The sequence below is a fragment of the Aspergillus undulatus genome (genome assembly GCF_047715775.1).
Source record: "Aspergillus undulatus strain CBS 261.88 unplaced genomic scaffold BDV17scaffold_47, whole genome shotgun sequence".
NCBI classification, from domain to species: Eukaryota; Fungi; Ascomycota; class Eurotiomycetes; order Eurotiales; family Aspergillaceae; genus Aspergillus; species Aspergillus undulatus.
Window position 1 is genome coordinate 139158 of NW_027396651.1, and position 22507 is coordinate 161664.

General features: G+C 51.6%; 10 protein-coding genes across 10 annotated transcripts; 8 read left to right on the plus strand and 2 right to left on the minus strand.

Annotated features, from left to right (window-relative positions):
* Nucleotides 1-35: 35 nt before the first annotated feature.
* On the plus strand, nt 36-3157 carry BDV17DRAFT_283598 (O-phospho-L-serine:2-oxoglutarate transaminase; the record flags this gene model as incomplete). Its single annotated transcript, XM_073760385.1, has 10 exons — nt 36-142; nt 207-325; nt 386-560; nt 611-1114; nt 1165-1357; nt 1407-1555; nt 1883-1884; nt 2068-2192; nt 2253-2488; nt 2551-3157. The coding sequence occupies 10 exons, from the start codon at nt 36-38 to the stop codon at nt 3155-3157; spliced, it is 2217 nt and encodes a 738-aa protein (XP_073612828.1).
* Nucleotides 3158-3900: 743 nt separating this feature from the next.
* Nucleotides 3901-4867, plus strand: BDV17DRAFT_163680 (uncharacterized protein). Its single transcript, XM_073754707.1, has 2 exons — nt 3901-3985; nt 4048-4867. Exon 2 carries the CDS (start codon nt 4072-4074, stop codon nt 4540-4542), a length of 471 nt encoding a protein of 156 aa, XP_073612829.1. The 5' UTR covers nt 3901-3985; nt 4048-4071; the 3' UTR covers nt 4543-4867.
* Nucleotides 4868-5212: 345 nt separating this feature from the next.
* BDV17DRAFT_283599 (translation initiation factor eIF-2B subunit family protein) lies at nt 5213-6956 on the plus strand (the record flags this gene model as incomplete). The annotated part of the gene is made up of 2 exons (XM_073760386.1): nt 5213-5361; nt 5441-6956. The coding sequence occupies 2 exons, from the start codon at nt 5213-5215 to the stop codon at nt 6954-6956; spliced, it is 1665 nt and encodes a 554-aa protein (XP_073612830.1).
* A 1341-nt stretch (nt 6957-8297) lies between these two features.
* On the minus strand, nt 8298-9239 carry BDV17DRAFT_163697 (uncharacterized protein). The gene has a single exon (XM_073754708.1). It carries the CDS (start codon nt 8917-8919, stop codon nt 8428-8430), a length of 492 nt encoding a protein of 163 aa, XP_073612831.1. The 5' UTR covers nt 8920-9239; the 3' UTR covers nt 8298-8427.
* A 2664-nt stretch (nt 9240-11903) lies between these two features.
* On the plus strand, nt 11904-12550 carry BDV17DRAFT_293978 (uncharacterized protein; the record flags this gene model as incomplete). Its single annotated transcript, XM_073762740.1, has 4 exons — nt 11904-11923; nt 11986-12093; nt 12165-12321; nt 12383-12550. The coding sequence occupies 4 exons, from the start codon at nt 11904-11906 to the stop codon at nt 12548-12550; spliced, it is 453 nt and encodes a 150-aa protein (XP_073612832.1).
* A 255-nt stretch (nt 12551-12805) lies between these two features.
* Nucleotides 12806-15400, plus strand: BDV17DRAFT_163732 (Zn(II)2Cys6 transcription factor). The gene is made up of 8 exons (XM_073754709.1): nt 12806-12880; nt 12938-12961; nt 13022-13125; nt 13182-13561; nt 13610-13920; nt 13972-14391; nt 14455-14687; nt 14746-15400. The coding sequence occupies exons 1-8, from the start codon at nt 12839-12841 to the stop codon at nt 15200-15202; spliced, it is 1971 nt and encodes a 656-aa protein (XP_073612833.1). The 5' UTR covers nt 12806-12838; the 3' UTR covers nt 15203-15400.
* Nucleotides 15401-15580: 180 nt separating this feature from the next.
* BDV17DRAFT_293980 (uncharacterized protein) lies at nt 15581-15903 on the plus strand (the record flags this gene model as incomplete). The annotated part of the gene is made up of 2 exons (XM_073762741.1): nt 15581-15721; nt 15778-15903. 2 exons carry the CDS (start codon nt 15581-15583, stop codon nt 15901-15903), a joined length of 267 nt encoding a protein of 88 aa, XP_073612834.1.
* Nucleotides 15904-16373: 470 nt separating this feature from the next.
* BDV17DRAFT_270648 (serine/threonine-protein kinase) lies at nt 16374-18850 on the plus strand. The gene is made up of 6 exons (XM_073758704.1): nt 16374-16474; nt 16644-16809; nt 17159-17210; nt 17266-17473; nt 17539-17695; nt 17758-18850. Exons 2-6 carry the CDS (start codon nt 16803-16805, stop codon nt 18582-18584), a joined length of 1251 nt encoding a protein of 416 aa, XP_073612835.1. The 5' UTR covers nt 16374-16474; nt 16644-16802; the 3' UTR covers nt 18585-18850.
* Nucleotides 18851-19237: 387 nt separating this feature from the next.
* BDV17DRAFT_163751 (ubiquitin-conjugating enzyme E2) lies at nt 19238-20471 on the plus strand. Its single transcript, XM_073754710.1, has 4 exons — nt 19238-19371; nt 19453-19464; nt 19657-19807; nt 19916-20471. Exons 1-4 carry the CDS (start codon nt 19345-19347, stop codon nt 20338-20340), a joined length of 615 nt encoding a protein of 204 aa, XP_073612836.1. The 5' UTR covers nt 19238-19344; the 3' UTR covers nt 20341-20471.
* A 449-nt stretch (nt 20472-20920) lies between these two features.
* BDV17DRAFT_283604 (NADH-quinone oxidoreductase subunit D) lies at nt 20921-22482 on the minus strand (the record flags this gene model as incomplete). The annotated part of the gene is made up of 3 exons (XM_073760387.1): nt 20921-20958; nt 21031-21751; nt 21814-22482. The coding sequence occupies 3 exons, from the start codon at nt 22480-22482 to the stop codon at nt 20921-20923; spliced, it is 1428 nt and encodes a 475-aa protein (XP_073612837.1).
* Between the last annotated feature and the right edge of the window lie 25 nt (nt 22483-22507).

A 22507-nucleotide genomic window follows, 5' to 3' on the forward strand; every position in this document is an offset into this window, starting at 1 on the left:
AGCAACAAAATACATCCAATTAAGCAATTGCAATCATGAAGCGCGAGGACATCACATATCTGGGTGCCGGCCCCGCCGCTCTTCCCACAGACGTGCTTGCGACGGCCGCAGAGGCTCTCCAAAACTATGAGGACACCGGATTGTAAGCTTCCAAACCAGAGGAACTGTGCTGAGAACCACGGGCATTCGCTGACCTATTTACCCAGGGGCGTGGCTGAGCACAGTCATCGCAGCGAATTGGCGACTAATATTCTTAACACCATGAAATCCGACCTCGCGAGCTTCCTCGATATCCCACCCGAGTTCGAGATCTTGATCATGCAGGGTACGGCGGCCAAGTTCGGCGGCGTTTATAGCTTCGTTCAAATGCTAACGCGAAGACCAGGTGGTGGATCGGGACAGTTTGATGCTACGGTATACAATCTCACAGCGATCTGGGTGGAGAAGCAGCGGCAGAAGATCATAAAGGAAAAGGGCGAGCTACCGGAGGAGGAAGTCATTGCGGAGCTGCGCAAGAAGGTAGACGCCGAGCTGAAGCTGGAATACCTCGTTACTGGATCGCAAGTACCCTACCCAGTTGCAGACATCGCGCGTACTAATGTACATGTAGATGGTCTCTCAAGGCCAGCCAGGAAGCCCTCCGCCTCCTCGGCCCCGAATACGTGAACATCGCCAGCGATGCGCGGACAGTAAACGACGGCAAATTCGGAAAGATCGCGGACGAGTCGACGTGGAAGCTGAGCCCCAAGGCGGCTATGACATACCTCTGTGAGAACGAGACCGTTGACGGCGTCGAGTATCCTGCTTTCCCGAAGGTCCTGGAGTCCAAGGGATCGGAGGACGACCCAATTGTCATCGGGGACTTCTCTTCAACCATCCTCTCACGGCGGATACCCTTTGAGAACTTCTCGATCGTTTACTTCGGTGCCCAGAAGAACCTCGGTATGACTGGTATTACTGGTGTCATCATCAGAAAGAGCCTGCTCCCTCCTGTCTCGCCTCCGGCGTCGCCTACGATCCTGCGGAAGCTCGGGCTGCCTATTGCACCCACTATCCTCGACTACTCGGTCGCGCACAAGAACAACAGTCTCTACAACACCCTTAGCATCTTCGAGTAAGTCTACCCTATTCCATCCGCCGCCTATCAAGTGCTAACCTATCCAGTGTATACGTCGCCGGTCAGGTCCTTAAGAAACTCCTCGCAGCGTTCCCCGACAAGGTCGACGGCCAGCAGGTCGTCGCCGAACGAAAAGCCAACAAGGTCTACGAGGCCCTGGAGGCGTACCCTGATGTCTACCGCATTGTGCCCGACAAGGCCGTGCGTTCGCGGATGAACATCTGTTTCCGGGTCGTCAAGGTAGGACACCAGAATCTCTCTCCCTCCGGGAATTACTAACCATTAATAGCACGGAAACGTCGACGAGTCCGAGAAGACCTTCCTCAAGGGAGGCACCGAGCGCGGCATTACCGGCATGAAGGGCCACAGAAGCGTTGGAGGTATCCGTGTCTCAAACTACAATGCTATCCCCGAATCCGGAATCGACAAGCTTGTCGTGTACCTGAAAGAGTTCGCCACGTTATAAATGAAGATACCAAGAGCGGACAACTCATATTCAAGGCTCGAATATTCAACGCATTGACCGATTGAGTGTGTCAATTAGATGTCTTAAGAAAAGCGATGGAGGCTCAACCTTCCACTTGTATTTCCTGTTCCATTTCTCTAGCATTACCCATAGAGCAAACAGTACATATTGATAGATCTGTCTATACCAAATAAGCTCAACTTCGCATGGCGACTATCAATTAATTCAATCATAGGACCTGAAAATCCCACACGAATGAGCTGCCCTGATCTTGTGTCCCCTACTAACTCAAGTAGCAGCAGTATGTGGACTATGTCTTCTATGTAGATACTCAGTGCCTTATATTTCATATTCGTGCCTGAGGCTCCACTAGCCTTTGAAGATCAATACGAGCTATGGCGGGGCACTGAGCGCTCAAGAATCCCGAGGTCCGTGATATCATCACTCGTCTTCCAATTTCATATCCAAAGCTCAATCTAAGAAGTAATTTCTTCTATCCAAAAAATGCCCGTCATCGCAGTCGCTGGGGGCACAGGTGGCGTAGGAAAGACCCTCGTCGACGTCCTCACCCAAGAAGCCAAGCATGAAGTCATTGTGCTTACGCGCAAGGTACGCTGCGCCCATCCCGTCCACCTCATCTTCAAGATCAGATATTGAAATATAGCCCAGCCACAAGAAAATAACCCGATCCTGTCCCGCGTGAAGCAGGTCGAGGTCGATTACACGGATATCGCCGGCCTAACAAAACATCTCGAAGCGCATAATGTCTACACTATTATCTCGGCGTTGTCGCTCTACGAGGATCAGCACAGCGAAGCCCAATTGAACCTCATTAAGGCTGCTGAGGATGCGTCTCCAACGAAGAGGTTTATTCCAAGCGAGTACTCTTTTATTCAGACGGAGGAGTAAGTCCTGCCTGCTCCCTAGTTCTCCTCCAGTATGGGCATTTCTAATGCAATGATTATAGCCTCCTCCCCCTAGACCCGAGCATAAAATACTTCCTCGACGCCTCGAACGTCCTCAAATCAAGCAAAACGCTCCAATTCACGCGCGTCATCCCGGGATTTTTCATGGACTACTGGGCCATGCCTCATGGGCACACCAACCTCGAGGAGCACAGTATGCTCGTGGACATGGGCAACTGCACAGCGACAATTCCAGGATCTGGGAACGACATTATCGGAATGACTTACAGCTACGACATGGCGCGGTTCATTGCGCGGTTGCTTGACGTCGATGGGGCTGAGTGGGATGAGTTCAGCGTTGTTGTAGGCGATGAGGTTAGCTGTAATCAGCTTGTCGAGATCGGGGAGAGGGTGAGGGGGAGGAAATTTGATGTTGTGTATGATAGTGTGGAGAGGGTTATGCGCGGGGATGTTACGGTTCCCAGGCAGCCGGAGGGGGTGCAATATAGTGAGGAGGAGATGAAGGAGATCACGGCGTTGGTGGGAAGGCTTGTTGTTGGGAGGTGCTTTGAGTTTCCGAGGGAGAAGTGGCTGAATGGGAGGTTTGGGAATTTGAAGCTCGTGAAGATTGAGGAGTTAGTTAGAGCGACGTGGGAGGGGAGGTCCTAAGGATTTAGAGAAGACAGCATATGTATGTACCTATGCGAATGCCCATGACTGAAGTACGTGGACACAGGGCTTGGGGGACCGTTATATGACGTCGTATGATCGGCGACTAAGATATCTCCCCCAACAAATCAGAACAGCCAATCGCAAGGCCCGTGTTACATATGGGAAGACAAAGTCGGACCTGTGTGCTTCAACCAAGACCTCTATTTCCGAGTAGTCAATTCTCAGCTTGATGAGAGAATGACTGATAACTCCGAAGTATCCGACCAACGGCGCAATACTCTGCGATTCGTGCAGAGAACAACGCGGGGGGCCAGGTCCGATGTCCCCGACTTCCGGACTCATCACCCGGCCTATAAGACTCGCCCGCCCCTCTGCCATTCCTTGTTTGACAGATCTCGCCGTCTGCACTCCAGCCGGGTTTTTCTGGTCCCGTCCACAGTCCACGGTCCGCTTTGCTGTCGTTGGCCCAATGGAAACACTTGGAGTCTGTAAGCACAATTGTGCGAGTGGCAGCTGAGGTGCGAGTCAAAGTTTGCCTGACGTAGCCGGCTGTTGGACTTGGGATTCGATGTCTGTGCGTGCCTGCGCCGGCCGGCGACTTTGTGCGTTGGCATTCCTGGACTCCATTCATCCTTCGAGTTCTCTCCAACTCTTATTCCTCGTTAAATGTGAATTATCTTCCCTATGTGACGTTGTGAGATCCTATTCTCTTTCCCACTCGCTCTGAATTGGCATGGGGACGCGGGCAAAACTCTCCATCTCCATATCTACAGGCCAACTCCCCTCGCCGTTAGGCATGTCCGAGACCGCCGACTCTTTCAAATTGTGAGATTTCACGTCTCTGACCGATGGGATCAGGACGCTACTAACCTAGATATCCTACTTAGGCCATAACAACGCGCGCGCCCAGAATGACAATGACAACCACAACCACAACCACAACCACAACAATCTCACGCCGATCCGCCGAGTGCGACGGAAACTGCAATCTACCCCAAGGCAGCGCAACCTCATGCCGCGAATCGTGTCTAATCCTCCGATTGTCAAAATGGCTCTGGCCATGCCGGACGGGAACACCAACCGGGGCCGTCGCAAAGCCTTCAACGCCAGTGGACGACGAGCGAGAGCTGGAGGTCTCGGACAATACACCCAAGGAATGGAACGCCTTCCCGTGTCGCGCGTGCCAGACGCAGGGGGTTAAATGTGACCGGCTGAAACCGCGGTGCGCACACTGTCTCGATCAGCAGATTCTGTGCTTTTATGTTGAGCCTTTAAGGATTACTATGAAGCGGAGGAAGCAGGGGCAGATGCAGACTCAGGGGTCGACACCGGCGTCGATGACGATGCCTCCGGCGTTGCAAGAGGGTGTGGTTATGCCTTGATTGCGAAGACCAAAAGCGCGTTTTATGGATTCATGATTGGATGAGAGGGTCTTTCAACGTGGTGTTGGAGGCTGATGAGTTATGATATTGGCTATTATTATTGAACCCGGGTGGTTTGAATCCGTCTGCGAAGCTCCTTTTGGGGTTTGATTCTTGCAGTTGGCTACTTGCTTAAATTCCATCTCCTATTTTTCTTCATGGGTATGGTACAGTCCCTATTAACTAACCATGTGCCAGTCCGCTTCTTGGAGGTCAGTTGAATGTAGAAAAAATTCTCGGACCCTGCGCATGCATAAACACCCAGTCACTGCCTGAGACTAGAGACTTTAGAGAGGCTTTTGATACCAGAACGTGGGGTTATTTAGGATTTGGTATAAAGAAACAGATAATACGGCATCATATCCTTGGGAGTATGGACCCCACTCTCTTTTCGCACCATCTTAGCGATGACAATTATGCGCAGGTCAGAATAAAGTCTTCTTATAACTAATCTTCTTAGGCCCATCGGAGCTTAGCGATGTCGAGGATACCATAGAGCTATGCAGACACTTAGTCACACCACCGAGTTACGTCATTGCTATACATACAAGCCGACCTGGACCTGGACTTCACTTCAAGCTTCAATCCACGATCAAGATCACCATACCAAACTCAACAAGCTACACCAAGCATGGCGGGGCAATCGGTATCCAATTCCAAAGGCCTAGAACAACGATCCGTCGTCTCGTCCTTCATATTCCATTTTCCCAACGAGCTTTCGCAATCCGATAACCCTCTCGTCGCGCTCTTCAAGCGCAGCCAGAAGGTTAATACATATAAGTACGTTATGTTCCCCGCTTACCTCCAACTCTTAGAACCTGACTCAATGGCAAAGATAATGATAACAAATAAATGGTAGACACCTCCTCGCCCCCATCTCCGGCACAATAAGCCGCACCGATCCCAACGCCCTAAGCGCCGCCTGGCGCGAGCTCTTTGAAGAAACCGGATTGGACAGCAACAAATTAACATTCTCGCGCGCCGGACAACCGTATACATTTACTGACGAGTCCGTGCATAGGGAATGGACAATCCACCCGTTCGCATTTCAGCTCAAGGGTACGGCTATCGGGTCGCGACGGGACAGCGCGATTAGTATCGACTGGGAGCATGAGGGGTGGGAGTGGTTTGATCCGAGCCATGTTTTGCGAGATGATGGGTTCGAGGAGAAGGGCGTTCCGCATCTCAGGGAGAGTTTGAGAAGGCTTTGGCTTGAGGGCGAAGTCGGCGTGAATGAGAAGGCGGGGAGGGTGTTTCGGGCGGGACTGGAGAGGTTAAAGGGTGATCGTGAGAGCGGGTCTCATGAGCTTACGGGTATTGCGTTGGGCGTGTTTAGGGAGTTTCTTGTGCAGATGAGGCCGGCGATGGAAGAACAAAACAGGGGGGGAACATGGTGGGAGGTCATCCAGATGGCGGCGTGGCATATTGTCAAGAATGGGCGGGAGAGTATGGGCGCTGCGACGCTGAACGCCCTCCTCGCTATTCTCGAGGAGATGGAGGAGGTTTGGAGGTTGGATTCGAATGCAGACTGGAAGCTGGAGAGGATGCTCACGATCATCGATCACCATCTGAAAGGCCGGACGAGTCGTGCAGGGCTACTGAAGGAGACATTCGCGTCCTACGTGCGGGAGAACTTCCTTTCGACAACAAATGGCCAAAAGAGAGACAAGCTCACTATCCTCACATTATCCGCTAGCTCCACGATTCGCGATAGTATCGTGGAGTCCTTCGCCTCACTGGACATCAACACGCTCGAACTACGCGTTCTCGAGTCCCGCCCGTTATTCGAGGGCATGAGCATCGCGTCATCCATCCTATCGAACTTCAAAGCCCAGTGCAAGAACACACCAATCAAGAACAAGAAACTCCACGTCAATATCTACACCGACGCATCATCCGCCATCGCCGCAGCAAACGTGGACATCGTCCTTCTCGGCGCAGACCGCATCTCCCGCTCTAAAGGCGTCAGCAACAAGACTGGCTCTCTCCCCGTCGTCCTAAGCGCAAAACACGTCGCCCCAAACGCTAAGATCGTGGTGCTTAGCGAGCTGGAGAAGGTCAACGGCGAGAACGGTCTCATCGACGACGAAAAGCACGAGGATAATGACCCGCATGAGATTCTGAAGTCTTGGCACAATGACGGCGTCAAGGGCATTAAAGTCATAGAGGAGGCTTTTGCTAGTACGGTTAGGAAGGAGAGCTGCAATTATGAGCTGGGAGTGAGAAATGTGTATTTTGAGTGGATTCCGTTGGCTCTCGTTGATGCGTTTGTTAGTGGTGAGGGGGTTCTGAGTGATGCGCGGATCCTTGAGAAGGCGAGGCAGCAGGAGGAGCTGGCGAGGAGGTATTTTGATGGGATTCCTGTGAGGTACTAGCAGCTGTATCCAGCTCATAACTACCCTACTTGTTTCAAGTCCACGAGGTCATACTAGGTACTACCTCATTGGATCGATAATCCGCTGAACGCGACACCCATACCAGGCGTGTGTTGCCATGACAGTGACGCGTTAACTAACTGAACTCACATGAAGGACTCTTACTACATTCCCGTCCTCCAAATCTTCGTCTCAGATTCTCTTCCTAGCTACGACACTTTCATAGCCATGCGGCACCAACATGGCCATGGCATCAACCTCCATCACCGCAAAGTCCTCGCTATTCGAAACCGCCACATCTTCCACCCCATTTACCCCGACGCAATGACGATCCGCCCGGCAGGAGATACGCTCCTCCATCATCAGCGACAATATAAACGCTGCGTTGCCCGTTCGTCGTTTATTCTTGCTTGTGCGAGGGAGCCGGTACGCAGCAGCCCCCATACTCATCTCCATCTTCCTCCCTTCATTCCTTTCACGCATTGGAAAGCAGTAGTTGCTAATGCTTTTGGGGTTGTGGTTGGCTGTGGGAGCAGGTAAACCCGGTCTACTGAACATACCTACACTTCTATAGTGCGATCTCGTATGAAGCGTTAGGCGATATGCGCACGATTACTTGAGTAAGAAGGTCCCGCTGTTGCTGGAGGCGTTGGAGGGGTTTGTCTTGCGTGGTTGCCCGAGATTGAGAGTTTACCGGTGGATGAAGATGGGCCTGTGGAGGGGCGTGGATCTGGTGGTTATGATGTTGTTAATGGGTATGGCGGGTTTGACTGCGGTGAACGTGCACATGGGGATACCTACACTGATGCTTTCAGGACCTACTTTAAAAGATAAGGATCGGGTCGAAAGCCGTTCAGTGTCTCCCTCTCCCTCTCCGCGTCCGTCAAATACAGCATCACGTCCATGGTCGAGATCGGCCTCCCCAGCTGAAAGCATCGTCAGCAGTATCACGGAGATCATCGAACAGGACGCTTGATAATTCGGGTGACAGATGACCCCTTTCTCTCGGACTGCGAGAGTAGCTGCGACGTGAACGTTGAGGTCGACGTCGAAGGCAATACCGAGGATCAAAGTTGTGCACACGCTTTCTCTTGCGAGGATGGTTTCCAGAAGAAACTGGTAAACAGGACAGAGGATGAGGACGAGCGGCACTTAGTGCCGTCTCCTCTGTATGTTGGCAAGGCACCGAGGGCTTTGAGTCTCGCTTCATCGGCCCTTGACTATGAGAGCAATGCAGCCGCGGTGACAGGCGCAGGTACACACCTTCACAGACCCAGCCTGCAACGGTAAGCCGCCCACGACCGCCACCTCTCACCGCTACCAATCAACATCTGTCCCGGCTCGCCCGGCTCCATTTTCAGGGCTGGTAATGGAGATAGCCCTGCGCAGGGTGGCAGCCAAAGCCTGATTCGTCGAAAGATTACCCGTACACGGGAGGCATCGTGCCCTACCATCTGCAATCCGGCTGCCTCTATGTCTGTCTCTGCCTCCTCGATCGAAACCACAATAGCAGTCTGAGATCCCTACACGCCCAAATAACATCAACAATCATCACCTTGCACACCTTAATCCACGATGTCACGGTCACCCAACAAGCCCAAGTAGAATCCACACGGAATAGTTTCCGTCGTTCAGCGTCGTTTTGGTCGTTTAGTCCTGTCAAAGACAAGGGCTGGCCGAGGTCTTGATACGCAATACGAAGGAAGTGTTCAGTTGGTCTTGGAGGTTCTCGCCTACGCTGGGGAGATTGAGCGAAACGGGGATTTGGTGGTCGTTGAGGATGCTGTGGCTGCGTTAGCAGACAGGTATACTTCTTAACAAAAGTGGCAGTATCACGGATTCCCGACCCCAGATAGCTCCAGAAGACTAGAGGACCGCATTGCGCCAGCAGCAAGTATAATCTCTTGCCGTGCCTTGATGATCCGGCCTCCATCAACCTCGACACCCTCTGCAACAAGGTCATCCTCACTCTCACCCGCCTCTCAAATAACTCTCGTAGCAGAGGAATTCAACAGCAAGTGTAGGTTTTCCCTGCCAGCAATAGACAAATAATACGCCCTTCCCGCATCACTGCGTACATTATTCTCGTCAACTGTATACGGATGCAATGAGAACCCACGCATTTCGCCTGAGTTCAGGTCTGGGTTCCAAGAAACGCCCATGGAAGTCAGATTTTGATTGAGGATCGACCCAATGTCATCCTGTTGCTTCTTGATATTCGTGAACCCGACCTCCACAGGCCCGTCGAACCCATGGTACTCAGCGATGACGGGTGCGCCGGCCTCGACCTGTGTCTCGTTAGGCAGACGCAGTGTCTAGCTCTTCACGTAGTACGGGAAGAGCCCCTCCCAATCTCACCCGGGACTCTTAAGGTCTAAGTTGAAAGCATCGACCTGGGCCGCATCGACCTGGGCCGCATCGACCTGGGCGTGTTCTGCGCGGAAGTGTGCGGCACCTGTTGAGCATTTAGGTTAGTTATCAGCTCGCAAGGTTGAATCCATCATGGACAGTTGCCGAGCGCACCATTCATGACACTCGTCCCACCAAGCGCCTTTCCCGCCCTCATAACCTGGCGACGTCCACCGAAGGCCTGCTCTGCCGTCTCATAGGCCCAGTCTAACTCGCTGCCGTACGTATACGCGAGGCGGGAGAAATCGGTGACGTTTTCGTTGTCGAAGACGGTGCCCCGGGCTCAATTATGAGGATTGGGTGCTGAGGATTGAAAGATAGACGGCTCACCAAAGCGAGGCCGGCAGTGCCGCCGCCGACGATAATGTAGTCGTAGATTTAGTCGCCAGAACTTGCATGGCTATGGCTTTGGGCGGTGATGGTTGTTGCGAGGAATAGCAACCAAGAGAAGATAGCAATGATTGTGGTCGTCGTAATATATGTGTCAATCTTTTCGCAGGCTGAGTACCACTCTCTGTTCAGGTTATAGGAGAAAGAACTGAGGAAGCTATGTTTATATAGTCTATTCTGCAGCCTGAGCGGTAACTGGGACATTCGAGGCGGGTCACAAGATCTGTAGATTGATGTGAGGGGTTCAACTGGGGTAGATCATTTAAAATGAATCTGATAAGATCGCCCTCTCTCCAAGATTGAATAGCGCAATGATGTAGTGGAGTTATAAGCAAGTGCTAAGCCAGAGTCCTGCGCTTGAACGTTTAACGGGGGGTCCGGCCCGAACTGCCAATATGTATGATGGGATATTGCAAGCTCACAACCAACTCCAACTTCCAAGCTAGTAGCATCTGTGGAGAGGATCTGCATTCTGCGTCTGCACCTGCATAGACATTAGACGTCTGCATAGGGTGGTTGCCTCCGCTGCCTGATTGGGCATAGGGGCAGCAACCCGACTTGCCGAAGATACTCCTGTACATATACTCAGGCACTGGGCTTGTCTGAAGATCTCTTCGCAGTTCCGTAGCCTCCGGGGAAGGAAATATGGCTTCCTTCGGCACCTGGCCTCCGTTTATTTTTCTGGCGACATATGCCCTTGTCCTGTTGCTACTGGATGCTTGTTGCTGTGTAGCCATTCACGTTGTTTGTAAGATTGCTGCCCAGTATCGAGACGGTAGAGACGCTGGGGGTCAGCAGGTCTAGTATATGGCTTTGACGGCGGTCAAAGAAGTGTCGCTTGTGCCCTGGGTTGTTGGAATATTGGTGAGCATGGCGACCGACTAACAACTGGGGGTAAACTGAGAATATTGATCTCTAGATGCTTAACCTTGCCAGTAACCGGACAGACTGGTGTCCCCTCCTCGCAAAGAGCAGTCAAGAAGAATGAAATAGGCAGCCGAAATAGTGTTCACTTCCTGAGGAAGGCGCGAAGTACTCCAGAGCTGCGGGCGTTGTTATATAGCCCGAGTCATCACAGCCTCGATCCGCCATATCTATCGTAAATCATTTCATAAAGTCGTGAATTCCAGAACTACTAATCATTGAGATATTGAGGTACTCATGCCAAGTGATTTCAACAACAAGCAATTAGTATCTGCGATAGATGCTGAACAGACCTTTGGGAAGGCCACCGACTTGTTTGTAATACGCTCAAAAGATAAATCAAAGCCCTAACGCTTCATTACCTCGCCAAAGGATTTGTACCTTTGGAGCCCTGGCCTGTCTGGTGTCATCAAAGACTCCAATGTATTTCGGGTCCAGAGCTGCCCACTGCTCGTCCTAGGGCTTGCCCTTGATTGGGTCAGGCTATTCCTGTTTCGCTCGGGAGGCCGAGAGGAGTGGAGATTCGGAAATCCGAGCATAGTATATCCACTCCCGGTATATTCTGGGTTATTGACCGGCAGTGTAGACTTGAAAATCTGGGATGCTTGATAATACGATTTGGATTATGCTTAGACCAATAAGCTGAATCAGGCTCAGTAATCCCTGGCTAAGTTTGTAAGCAGGACGAATGACGTCCATTTAGCACTTCGTGCAACTGCCCAGAGACTTTGGCAGATCTCTGGTTGCTGTCCACGGGAAACAAACAGTATCAGGGAGGCGGAGTCTACCTAACTAATGCCTTGATGCCTATAATAGCTGGCATGGCTCACTCGGGTCAGGTCTCGGTCACCTAGCTTTGCTCCCGGACCTCTATTGCGGATCGCTATGGAACGTATATAAGATGAGAGACTGCCTGATCGGGTGTGAGAACCAAAAGTATCTAGCATCATGTCTACTATTATCGTCACTGGTTGTTCGCGAGGCCTCGGCCTAGAGCTGGTCAAGCAGTACGCTTCGCGGGCTAGCGAAGAGACGGGCTCGTGATTGCAACGGCCCGGACACTCAGCCAGGGCTTGAGCGAGGTGGTATCCCATTCAAACGGCTCTGTTGCATCCATAGCGTTAGATGTTGCAGATAAGGTGCAGGTTGCACAGGCCGTGCAGGAGGTCCACGGGGCACTGAAGGGGCGTGCCCTCGATATCTTGATCAATTGCGTGGGCATCCATGCTGACACTGAGGGAAAGGTAGGTCAGATGTCAGTTTCCTGTTCCTAACCGACGTTCCCTGTTACTAATCTCTCTCAAAGGGATGATCTCGAGTTCCAGCTCTCCATCAATGTCACAGGAGTTCACAACGTAACCCGGGAGTGCATTCCTCTGACGAAAAGTAGCAAGGTGAAGAAGGTTGCCAATGTGTATGTTTTCCTGTCCAATATCCTTAATTCCCATATCGCAGTCTTGCTCATTTTAATTTCTCAATCACCAGTTCGAGCGGCTTCGCGTCGAACATTCTAGCCGCTCATTATACCTACGCGCGCTGCCCAGCTTACAAGATTAGCAAAGCGGCGCTGAACAACCTAATGGTTCAGTATTTACTAGACTACAAGGATGAAAGCTTTATTTTCATCGCATTGAGTCCTGGGGTGAGTCTTCGCTTACTTTGTAAAAGGACATGCCCGTTCCTCGTTGCTGATTCCCGCCTAGTGGTTGCAAAGTGATATGGGCGGCAAGGGCGCAGACCTTACTATTTCCCAAGGAGCAGATGTGGTTTTAGATCTTGTTGAGTCACTTGAACAGAATGGTAACGGGTGTTTCAAGAATATCAATGTTCCTGGATGGGAGGCGTACAACGGGGAGGATATACCTTGGTAGTCGATGAGTGGTCGGCACCCGAGAAGGGTACGGAAGTATCTCAAAGATAGCGCTTGAGAGATGTTCTAATTATGACCTTTCATCATGTGAGAATGGCAGCGCAGAAAAGTCGGTTTGGTTATGAGTGTAGAATGGACTGGACCGTGTATAGACCGGGGATGATCAGTAAGCGGAACCGATCGCTTTTTCCGTTTCCACCCCCGATGTTCCTTCTTTCTCTCTCCCTTTTTTTGCAATTTTCTGGCAGGGTTAACACAATAGAAGCCATGAAGGATCAGGTTGTTGATCATGTCCCAACCTCTTGCTCTCTCGGGCGACGTCCCCCCGGCCGTTAGTCTTCCCCGCGTCCTCCAGCAATCGCCAGGCTAAGCTAACGGGGTCGTCCAGTGCGACTTATGCCACGCCAGAAAGGTTCCACACCTATTGGCTCTTCGGACTATGGCCATTTAGGCTAACATATTACTGCGTCAGATCAAATGCGACAGGCGCTCGCCTTGTGCTAATTGCACCGACGCTGGCGCAGAATGTCAACGGCTACGCCGTGGGAGGTCAGCAAAGAAGAGAGCTTTTGCAAGGTCCGCTCGTTGCACGTTATTTCTGATGCTGAGGTGACTGACTAGTGGTCCAATAGTGATTTTGGGCCCGATGAGACCGTGATCGAATTTGAGCAACCGTCGCGCTCAAGGCAGGTCCATAATGATGCTCCTGATCTCGGTCAAGTTCCCAGGGACACATCTCCAGCTAGTGATGGTTGCTCGGCAGCCGATGCTGATGACTCGAATTACCATGCAATCCAAGCCAAGAGTATTATCCAGCTTGAGCTTGACGACTCTAGGTTCATTACCATTGGGCGTCAGTCCATACTCAAGACCGCCCTTCAGCTAGTGAGCGAGATTGCTGAGAACGAACGTCGGCAGTCCAATCTCTTCGCGGAAGATGAGCTCCTGGAAGAGCTTGCTGTCTCTGTTCCGGAGTTACCGCCCCGAGAAATGTTATTCATGCTTCTTCGAGGTATCTCACTCTGGGCTCCATCTCAGGACTACAGCTAATCGAGCACAGGTCCCAGAGAGTCGATACGCATTCAATGGCCTGATCACATATCAGAACCAACATATGAAAGAATAGCTGCTGCACTTCTAGATGGAAGCGTCAAACCGCATGAGCAGTTGTTCCACCGATATTGTGTGTGCGTTTATGTTAGAGCAACCACTCACCTGTACCATCTCTACCAAACCACCGACAACACCGTCATAAGAAGTCAGATCTCGCAGTCTAGATCTGTCTACACAGCTGCAGCACTTAAAAGTATCCAATATCTCAATATCCTGAGGCGGCCAGACTTGTCGACGATACAGTGTCTAATATCGAGTGTAAGTCCTCTTTCGAACTCATATTGAACGCCGCTTACACGATACCCAAAGGCTCTTCTCATGCAATATCTTTGTCGACTCAATCAGTGCTGGGTCTTTATATCGTATGCTGCGAAGCAAATCGTCTCCCTAAATTATCATAGAATTCGAACGACATCCGCATCTACCGATCACGAGCAAGAGATCTATAGTGCCGTTTATTGGTGCTACTACCTGGACAGAACTTTGAGCTCGCTCCTGGGACGACCACCTTCTTTGCCTGACCTTCAGGTCTCTCCCACGGACCTCATCCCTTCAGAACCATCATCGCCGTACGATACTTTGATTCGCGTTGTTCTTGATCTCGCTCAGATTCAGGGAAAGCTGCACGCGATATCCTGCTGCGACGGCCGTTCAACAAAGCTCATGATGCTGGAGACGTGCCAGCAGCTCGAATCACAAATGCAGAGCCTTCTGTCAAAGCTCCAGTCGGTAGGTGCTCGCTCGTAACTTCCTCATGACTGTTAGTATGGCAAGGGTTATTAATGGCTTCAGGACCGAAATTCTCTTCCCGAATCGGTGCAGCATGCGTGGATCGCTCTTGACTTTTGCTACTTCGCCATATTCGTTGAAATATATAGAACACGCCTCAAGAGCTCATTCAGCCCTCTGATCCACAGATTGTGTCTCCTATATGCTCAGAACTCTCTCAAGGCCTTCCTCCTTCTTTTAGAGCATCCAGCGGCGGTGCCAGGGGTCGACGGCCCATGTCCGTCCTTTCTAACATGGTTTGCTGGCCCTCTTCCTTGTTATTGTCTGAGTGATTCTGACAGACACTTGCCACAGGACCCTGCTCATCTACCCGTTGAGCCCTTTCTTCGTTGTCTTCTGCAATGCCATCGGGACCTTGAATAAAGACAACTACAAACTTATGCAACGTATCATCGACGGCTTGGGAAGATTCAGTCCAGGCCGACACTTCGAAAGACTTTTGAATCTTCTTCAATCTTTGCAACTGTTATGCGACCCATTGTTTCAAGAGCAAGCTGGTATTAGCGGTCCGGCTACTCCAGACCCTTCCATACATACCGAGGCACTTCCGGCTCTGGCCGAAGTGAATGCTCATATAGTCAACCACGATACGACCGAGAACCGTCCTTCCACTGCTCATTTGAGCGACAATTTGGTGCTGAGGGACGATACCGTTGTCATTAATGGTGAAAACGTCCCCTCGGCCGACTGGGTGATGTGGGACCTCTTCAATAGTCAAGTTCCAGCGGGTTGGCTCAACTCGGATTTTTGATCCATTCGCCATGTGAACAGAAGCTAAGAGGGCGGACGTGGCTGCAATTAAGAAGGGGAGGAAGATTTCGTTCCCTCATCCGCGATTCGCACCCTTCTTCATTTCCCCTTGGTTCTTGCGGTTCGGAAGGCCGATTTCTCGGAAATCCGAGAGAGCAGAGAGCCCGCCGTCTACTTCTAGTTCCACCCAGTCTCAGCCCTATAATTGATGCTCAGACGGACTACGATTCCAGCATTTTTGCTGCGGTCAACAAGCTATTCTCATCTCTTGTGACTACAACTCCGAAGCTCCTTCTTCATGTAAGTGACTTGATTGTACCGCGTCCTCAAGACGTGCAATGCGGAACAGTGCTAATTACACCAACCCAACAGCTTCATCATGATCAACAACGCCGTCTCACATTCCGACAACGATGCGGGCTTTACTGTCCACCGCAAAGACCTCAAATGGCTTCCCCTCGCGCCAAAAGTCTCCAATGTGGTCAAACTCGCCCCTGAGGCTGGGGAGTACACAATCATGGTTTAAGCCGAGCAGAGGGAGTGCTCCCGCGACACTGGCACGTTGACGGTTCGGAGATCTATATCCTGAAGGGCAGCGGCGCATATCCTCAGACAGGGGCGTTTGTGGAGGGCGACTATGTGTTGGAGAGCAAAGGGGCTGTTCACGACCTCTGCTGTTCGAGCAGGAGACTGAGCTCTTAATGGTTAGTAGGGGTCCGTCGGTGTTTTTGGCGGATGATGGTTCCGATTTGTATGTCATGGATGTGGATATGCTACAGCGGCTAGTTGAAGGTGCCGGGCGATAGACCCAAGACAAGGGCGAGCCTAATATATGTGAATCTCTCCCGTCCAATGAAATTTTCATGGCCCTTAATTTCACTAGGTGAGCTGGTGAGCTGAAGAGGAAGTGGCATGAGTATACTGTACTGTAGAGGTGATGTCAGTAAGTGCGACAGCGACAGGGCTGAGCAGAGCGGAAATTGCGATCCCTGCGTCTGCCTCGAGCAGATGAACACGATAAGAGCACTCAGCCCTGGCTGAAAAGAGGAGGAACTAGGCGAGGCTAAGATTGGTGATATGAAACGCTCTCTCCACTTGGTGGCTGTGCTGGGGCTAGTTCTGCTAATTCTGGACTGCGGGCCAGACCAACTCTCAGCTCTCAGGCACCGACCTTTATTATCACCGTCCATTAAGTCTCTGCTCCTGCTCTGCTGCTTCTCGATTAGCTTTTGCGAAAGAAGAATCAGCTATCTGCCGCTGGAAGGCCGAATCGGTAAGTGTCTCTCAGTTGTTCATGTCTGTCGAGAACCGTGGCGCGTATGGATTCATGAACGGGCTGCGATCACGAGAAATTCCCCCGCTTCCCCTGATCCTGATTCCCGCACCTCGACTCTCACACTTAATATTTTACTGCTTATACTGACTCTTTGTTTCATCATTAGAAGTCAATTCTACCATTCGACTCGTGTTGCACTTCCTCCCCCCTCGACTCCTGTTCCCCCTCCTCCTCAGGTGCGGGGTTGCTCTCTAGTTTAACGTCCGCTGGCTGGACCCCGCTATCACCACTATCACGAGCTCAGCTCACGACAAACACCATCACAATGAGTTGTAAGTTCTTACTTTCGTTCTTTATTCGTCGGAGCTTCGCATCTATTGGGCCTTGATTCGTTTTCAATGTCGTCACTTTCCGACAGCCTTGTCTGGCGCATCTGCCGCGGGGTTGATCTCCGTGCTCTTGCAGGCGCTCAGCCGCAGTCATCAGCCTTGTCGCGATACAGCCTATTGCTATATACAATTAGCGCCCATAGCTTGATGGCTTTACTTAGATTTTCTCTTGTCAACTCCCTGTGGCAATAATCGCCCATCCTCAAACTGATCTCTTTCGTTCATCACGCACTCATTTGCATTCCCTCGTCCTACTTCCAACCTGGTCACTAACGACGCCCTTCGTTTATAGTTGCAAGCATGTTCAGTAAGCTCTCCGGGCAGCCCGAAAGCTACGAGAAGAAGTACGGTCTTCCTCATCATTGTCCGCTACCAAAATAATAACCTTTCCACGCGTAGATCGTTGTATCGATTCGGGAGGACCTTGGGTGCTGGGACATACGGTATTGTCCGTGAAGCGGACTGCGCTCAGGGAAAAGTTGCCGTCAAGATTATTCTCAAGCGGAATGTTCGCGGCAATGAGCGTATGGTCTACGATGAGCTCGACCTGCTGCAGAAACTGAACCACCCTCACATTGTTTCTTTTGTTGATTGGTTTGAGTCCAAGGTGAGCACCTGCGGTTTCGACGACTTATTCGTTTAGGCGGCCGGACTAAAATCTTGTCTCTTTAGGACAAATTCTACATTGTCACTCAACTTGCTACTGGTGGCGAGTTGTTCGATCGGATCTGCGAGTACGGCAAGTTTACTGAGAAAGATGCGTCACAAACGATCCGCCAAGTGCTAGACGCCGTCAACTACCTGCATCAACGGAATATCGTCCACCGAGGTGAGACATCCTTTATCTGCTTATTGTGTGTGACATACTAATGTAGCATCCGTAACTGGCAGACCTAAAACCCGAGAACCTCCTCTACCTCACCAAAGACCTAGAGTCGCAACTCGTCCTGGCAGACTTCGGAATCGCGAAGATGATGGATAATCCGGCTGAAGTACTGACCAGCATGGCAGGATCATTCGGTTACGCTGCCCCCGAAGTCATGCTCAAGCAAGGCCACGGTAAGGCAGTAGATATCTGGTCGCTGGGTGTCATCACCTACACCCTCCTGTGCGGATACTCTCCCTTCCGCTCCGAGAACCTAACAGACCTCATCGAAGAGTGCCGCTCCGGCCAAGTCATTTTCCACGAGCGCTACTGGAAGGGCGTCTCGAAGGACGCCAAGGATTTCATCCTCAGCTTGCTCCAGGTAAACCCGGCCAAGCGGCCCACGTCAGAGGAAGCTCTGAAACACTCCTGGCTCAAGGGAGAATCCGCCAGTGACCGCGACTTGCTGCCCGAGATCCGGGCCTACATTGCTCGCTGTCGTCTCAAGCGCGGTATCGAGATCATCAAGCTCGCCAACCGCATTGAGGCTCTCAAGATGCAGGAGGAGGATGAAGAGGATATCCCTAGTGCCGTCGACGTGCAAGAGTCGTCCGGTGCATCTGGGAAACCCGACCTGTCGCCCTTCCCTACGCTTTCTTCTTCAGATAGCGCGAACGTGCCTCCTGCGCCGGCAGCTGATGAGGAAGCAAGCGGTACCAAGAAGCGCAGCCTGAGCAAGATCGCGCGAGGTGCTATTTTCCGCGAGGTTGTCCTCGCCAAGGTCCGCGAGATGAAGGAGAATGAAGAGCGGGAGAAGGTCGAGCGCGAGGCTCGTGAGCGGACTCAGTCATAGTGGTGTTCATTTTCAGTGTCCAGTTGATTTGAGGAATTTGATTCTATATAGGGCGGCATATGATTGGGTATTATTTCCTTGTTTTTCTTGATATACGAATCATCAGATACAATTCTGAGACCTTTGTTCAAGTGATTCCCCTTATATTTGAATGATGACTGTTGATTGGTTAGTCTGTTGAGTTCGGGTTTGCTTCTTGCCTTGTTTAAGCTGCAGTCATCCAGACATGACATCGACCTCACTTTCATTGCCAACCACCTTAAACCTTGTCGACAGTCTATCACATACCTGACTCTTAAACTATGGTAAAGAATCAATAGGGCTTCCGATGCGTATCACGTGCAGGGCAGCCTGACAGCAGACCAATCAGGCGGAGACTGCAGGTGACCTGATCAAAGCCAAGGGTGATGGGACCCAAAGAACTAAAAGTACACTCTCCCTCATAGCCTCACCTCTCACCCACTTCGTCTCTCTCTCCCCCGCCCTCCCCTTCTCTGTTTCTTTGTCTTCTATATTCCTTGCTTGCACATACCTTCCGCTGTACATTCGCACCTGCAGGCTTTGTCCTTTGGCTTCCCCGCGCCAATATTTCCTTACATCTGCGCTGCCGATCGCCCCGCACCTTACTTCCCAACGTCATATATTTCGCGCGGAGCTTCCACGACTGCGCCCTGCCACTGCATAGAGCTCAATCTCTTGATCGCGGCACTCAGAGAACCTCGCTCGGTAGCTTGGCTGTCCCAGGGAACGCAAGGCAGATATGTTCGCAAGCAAGCGACTGAGCAAGGTATGGTGCCGAAACCCCGCTCCAGAACTACAGTATCGCATTGATCAAGAGCTTTCCTTGCTGACGATGTATGCCTCTTAGGAGCTCATAAAGGTACGATACCTGATATACACTCCGTGCTCCACTACATCTCTCCGCTCTCGCCGGGTCCTTTCGTTCCGCTTTACACTATCTACTCCGCTATCCAGTCCAGTCCGGCCCAGTCTCCGTGTCGCAACTCACAATTCAACCCCAACCTTACCTGAAGATTGAATCAACAGAAGACTGATAATCCTGTCACTGCAGATCCAAGAACACCTCCCTCCCGGAATCGCAATTGCCAAAGCCGAGAACCTCGAGGAATGGCACATGGACATCAAAGTCCTAGACGATAACCCGCTCTACCGCGGTGAAACGTACAGGCTCAAGTTCACGTTTGGGTCGAAGTATCCTATTGGTATATATAAATAACTTATTCTCCTCTTTTCATTTGGGTTTCTCGTTTGGAAGTCCGCAAGCATGCGCACATGATATGGCTAGTAGAGCTAACATATTTGCGCATCAGAACCCCCAGAAGTCCAATTCATCACAGACGCGCAATCATCCTCTTCGCAACCACAAACACAAGCACAAGTCCAACCGCAGCCTCAACCTCAACCCTCACAACCGAACCCCCCAACATCACAATCCCAACAAATCCCCTCTGCACCCGCCTCCACACCCGCCTCCACACCCTCAAACCCAAACCCAAACGCCCGCCCCATCCCAATCCACCCCCACATCTACAGCAACGGGATAATCTGCCTGGACCTCCTAAGCTCAGCGGGGTGGTCACCCGTGCAAACAGTTGAGAGCGTCTGCATGAGTATCCAGAGCATGCTAACGGCCAACTCGCGCAATGAGCGGCCGCCGGGCGATAGCGAGTTTGTGAGTTATAATCGGAGACGGCCGAGGGATATTAATTTTTTGTATGATGATGATGATGTTTAGCCCTAGACATTTTCCAAGTTTCAGAGGTTGGTTCAGGAGGGTTGGGCTTGAGGGGGGCGAGTCTGGGGTGGAGAGGCTGGGGTATGAGGATGAGGCGGCATTAGTAGGTACGGTAGGCGCATGGGTTAATACGGAGTTATACGGGCTGGGTCTGGTTGAGTCTGTCTCCTCGATCAATCAACTTAGCGTACTCAACAAATCACCCGTTACATATTAGAGGACAATACAATCCAATCCGAAAATCAGGATTCAGTGTTCAGTGTTCACTATACACGGTTAAGAAAACATAAGGTCAAGGTAAGGTAGAGGTGCAGGTAGATCGCGGTAGAACAAAGGAAAAAGTAAATAGCAATAAACGCCATAAAAATGAACTGTCAGTAACTGGTACAGCTCTTCCACGACACAACACCTTCTATCGTCTCGCGTTAGACAGCACGATATCACGAGCTTCATGTCCATGGGACATTCATCGTCGTCCGCTTGGCCAGTACAATGAACTCATCGAAATCTAGAGCTTTTGTTTCATTGTTTATAGGATTCGCATTTTGTACAGAAGATACCCATCCAATATAATATGATATTACCGGTCGACTTCACCGAACACGAGATCCATGGTACCTAGTGAAAAAGAAAGAGCTGTTAGTTACAAGTGACATAAATTTGAGATAAACAAGAATTTGAGAGACTTACCAATGATAGCAACAGCATCGGCCAGGAGATGGCCGCGAGAAACCTGGTCGAAACCACCCAAGTGGGCGAAACCGGGAGCGCGGATCTTGCAACGGTAAGGCCGCTCGCTGCCGTCACTGACAAGGAACACACCCATCTCACCCTTGGGCGCCTCAATGGCAGAGTAAGTCTCGCCGGGGGGAACGGCGTAACCCTTGGTAAAGAGGAGGAAGTGGTGGATGAGGGCCTCCATGTTCTCCTTCATGGCAGCACGGGGAGGGGGCATGATCTTGTAGTCCTCGACGCGAACGGGGCCGGCGGGCATCTGGTTCAGACACTGGTGGATGATGCGGAGGGACTGGCGGAACTCCTCCATGCGGCAGAGGTAACGGTCGTAGCAGTCGCCGTTGACACCGACGGGGACGTCGAACTCGACCTGGTCGTAGGCGTCGTAGGGCTGGGACTTACGGATGTCCCATGGGACACCGGACCCACGGAGCATGACACCAGTGAAACTCATGTTGAGAGCATCCGCGGCGTTCACAACGCCAACGCCCTGGGTTCTGGCCTTCCAGATACGGTTGTCCGTGAGCAGTTCCTCGGTCTCGTCAATGCGGTCCGCGAACTGAGTGGCCCACTGGTAAATGTCGTCGAGGAGGCCGAGGGGAAGGTCCTGAGAGACACCACCGGGACGGACGTAGGCGGCATGGAGACGGGCACCGGATACTCGCTCGTAGAATTCCTATTCAACACAATTGATCAGCAGGTGCAACCAGAATACATTGTCATGGGATGACAGCGTACCATGAGCTTCTCACGCTCTTCAAAACCCCACAAGAATGGCGTCAAAGCACCAACATCCATAGCGTGTGAAAGGACGGACATGAGGTGGTTCAGGATGCGAGTAATCTCTCCAAACAGTGTTCGGATGTACTTGGCTCGGTCAGGTATCTCAATGTTCAGCAGCTTCTCGACAGCCAGCGAGAAACACTGCTCGTTTGTCATCATAGAAACATAATCCAGACGGTCAAAGTAAGGCAATGCCTGCATATATGACTTGTATTCGATCAACTTCTCGGTACCACGGTGGAGCAATCCGACGTGCGGATCAGCGCGGACAATTTCTTCTCCGTTGATTTCCAGAATCAATCGAAGCACACCGTGGGCCGCAGGGTGCTGGGGACCGAAGTTGACAGTGTAATGGCGAATTTTGCGGCCGACCTCTGTAGCCTCGGACTCCAGTCCTGAGGGGATCTCTGGTACCTCAGAGTCCTTGTTGGCGAAGTGTGAAAAGCTCGGATCGGTCGGGATCAATCGAGTCGCCTGGTAGCTGGTAGGCTCGGCCGCACGACGAGGCACTGACGTCGCTATCGACCGTGATCTGGGAGCAAGGGTGCTGCGAGCAAAGCCGGAGGGCCGGAGCCAGAGCTTCTTGGGGGCATTGCCCGCCAGGCGAGCAAATGGAGCAGCCATTCCGAAGGTGTGGATGGAAACGCTG

Excerpts from the sequence above, each read along its gene's own strand:
- BDV17DRAFT_163751 (XM_073754710.1), top strand. The coding sequence starts at position 19,345 with ATGTTCGCAAGCAAGCGACTGAGCAAG. Across the intron at positions 19,808-19,915 it reads TGGGTCGAAGTATCCTATTG|AACCCCCAGAAGTCCAATTC; the intron begins GTATATATAAAT and ends TTTGCGCATCAG.
- BDV17DRAFT_163697 (XM_073754708.1), bottom strand. The coding sequence starts at position 8,919 with ATGACCTTGTTGCAGAGGGTGTCGAGGTTGATGGAGGCCGGATCATCA.
- BDV17DRAFT_163680 (XM_073754707.1), top strand. The coding sequence starts at position 4,072 with ATGACAATGACAACCACAACCACAACCACAACCACAACAATCTCACGC.
- BDV17DRAFT_163732 (XM_073754709.1), top strand. The coding sequence starts at position 12,839 with ATGTCCCAACCTCTTGCTCTCTCGGGCGACGTCCCCCCGGCC. Across the intron at positions 12,962-13,021 it reads ACTTATGCCACGCCAGAAAG|ATCAAATGCGACAGGCGCTC; the intron begins GTTCCACACCTA and ends TTACTGCGTCAG. Across the intron at positions 13,126-13,181 it reads AAGAAGAGAGCTTTTGCAAG|TGATTTTGGGCCCGATGAGA; the intron begins GTCCGCTCGTTG and ends GTGGTCCAATAG.
- BDV17DRAFT_270648 (XM_073758704.1), top strand. Across the intron at positions 17,211-17,265 it reads CCCGAAAGCTACGAGAAGAA|ATCGTTGTATCGATTCGGGA; the intron begins GTACGGTCTTCC and ends TTCCACGCGTAG. Across the intron at positions 17,474-17,538 it reads TTGATTGGTTTGAGTCCAAG|GACAAATTCTACATTGTCAC; the intron begins GTGAGCACCTGC and ends TTGTCTCTTTAG.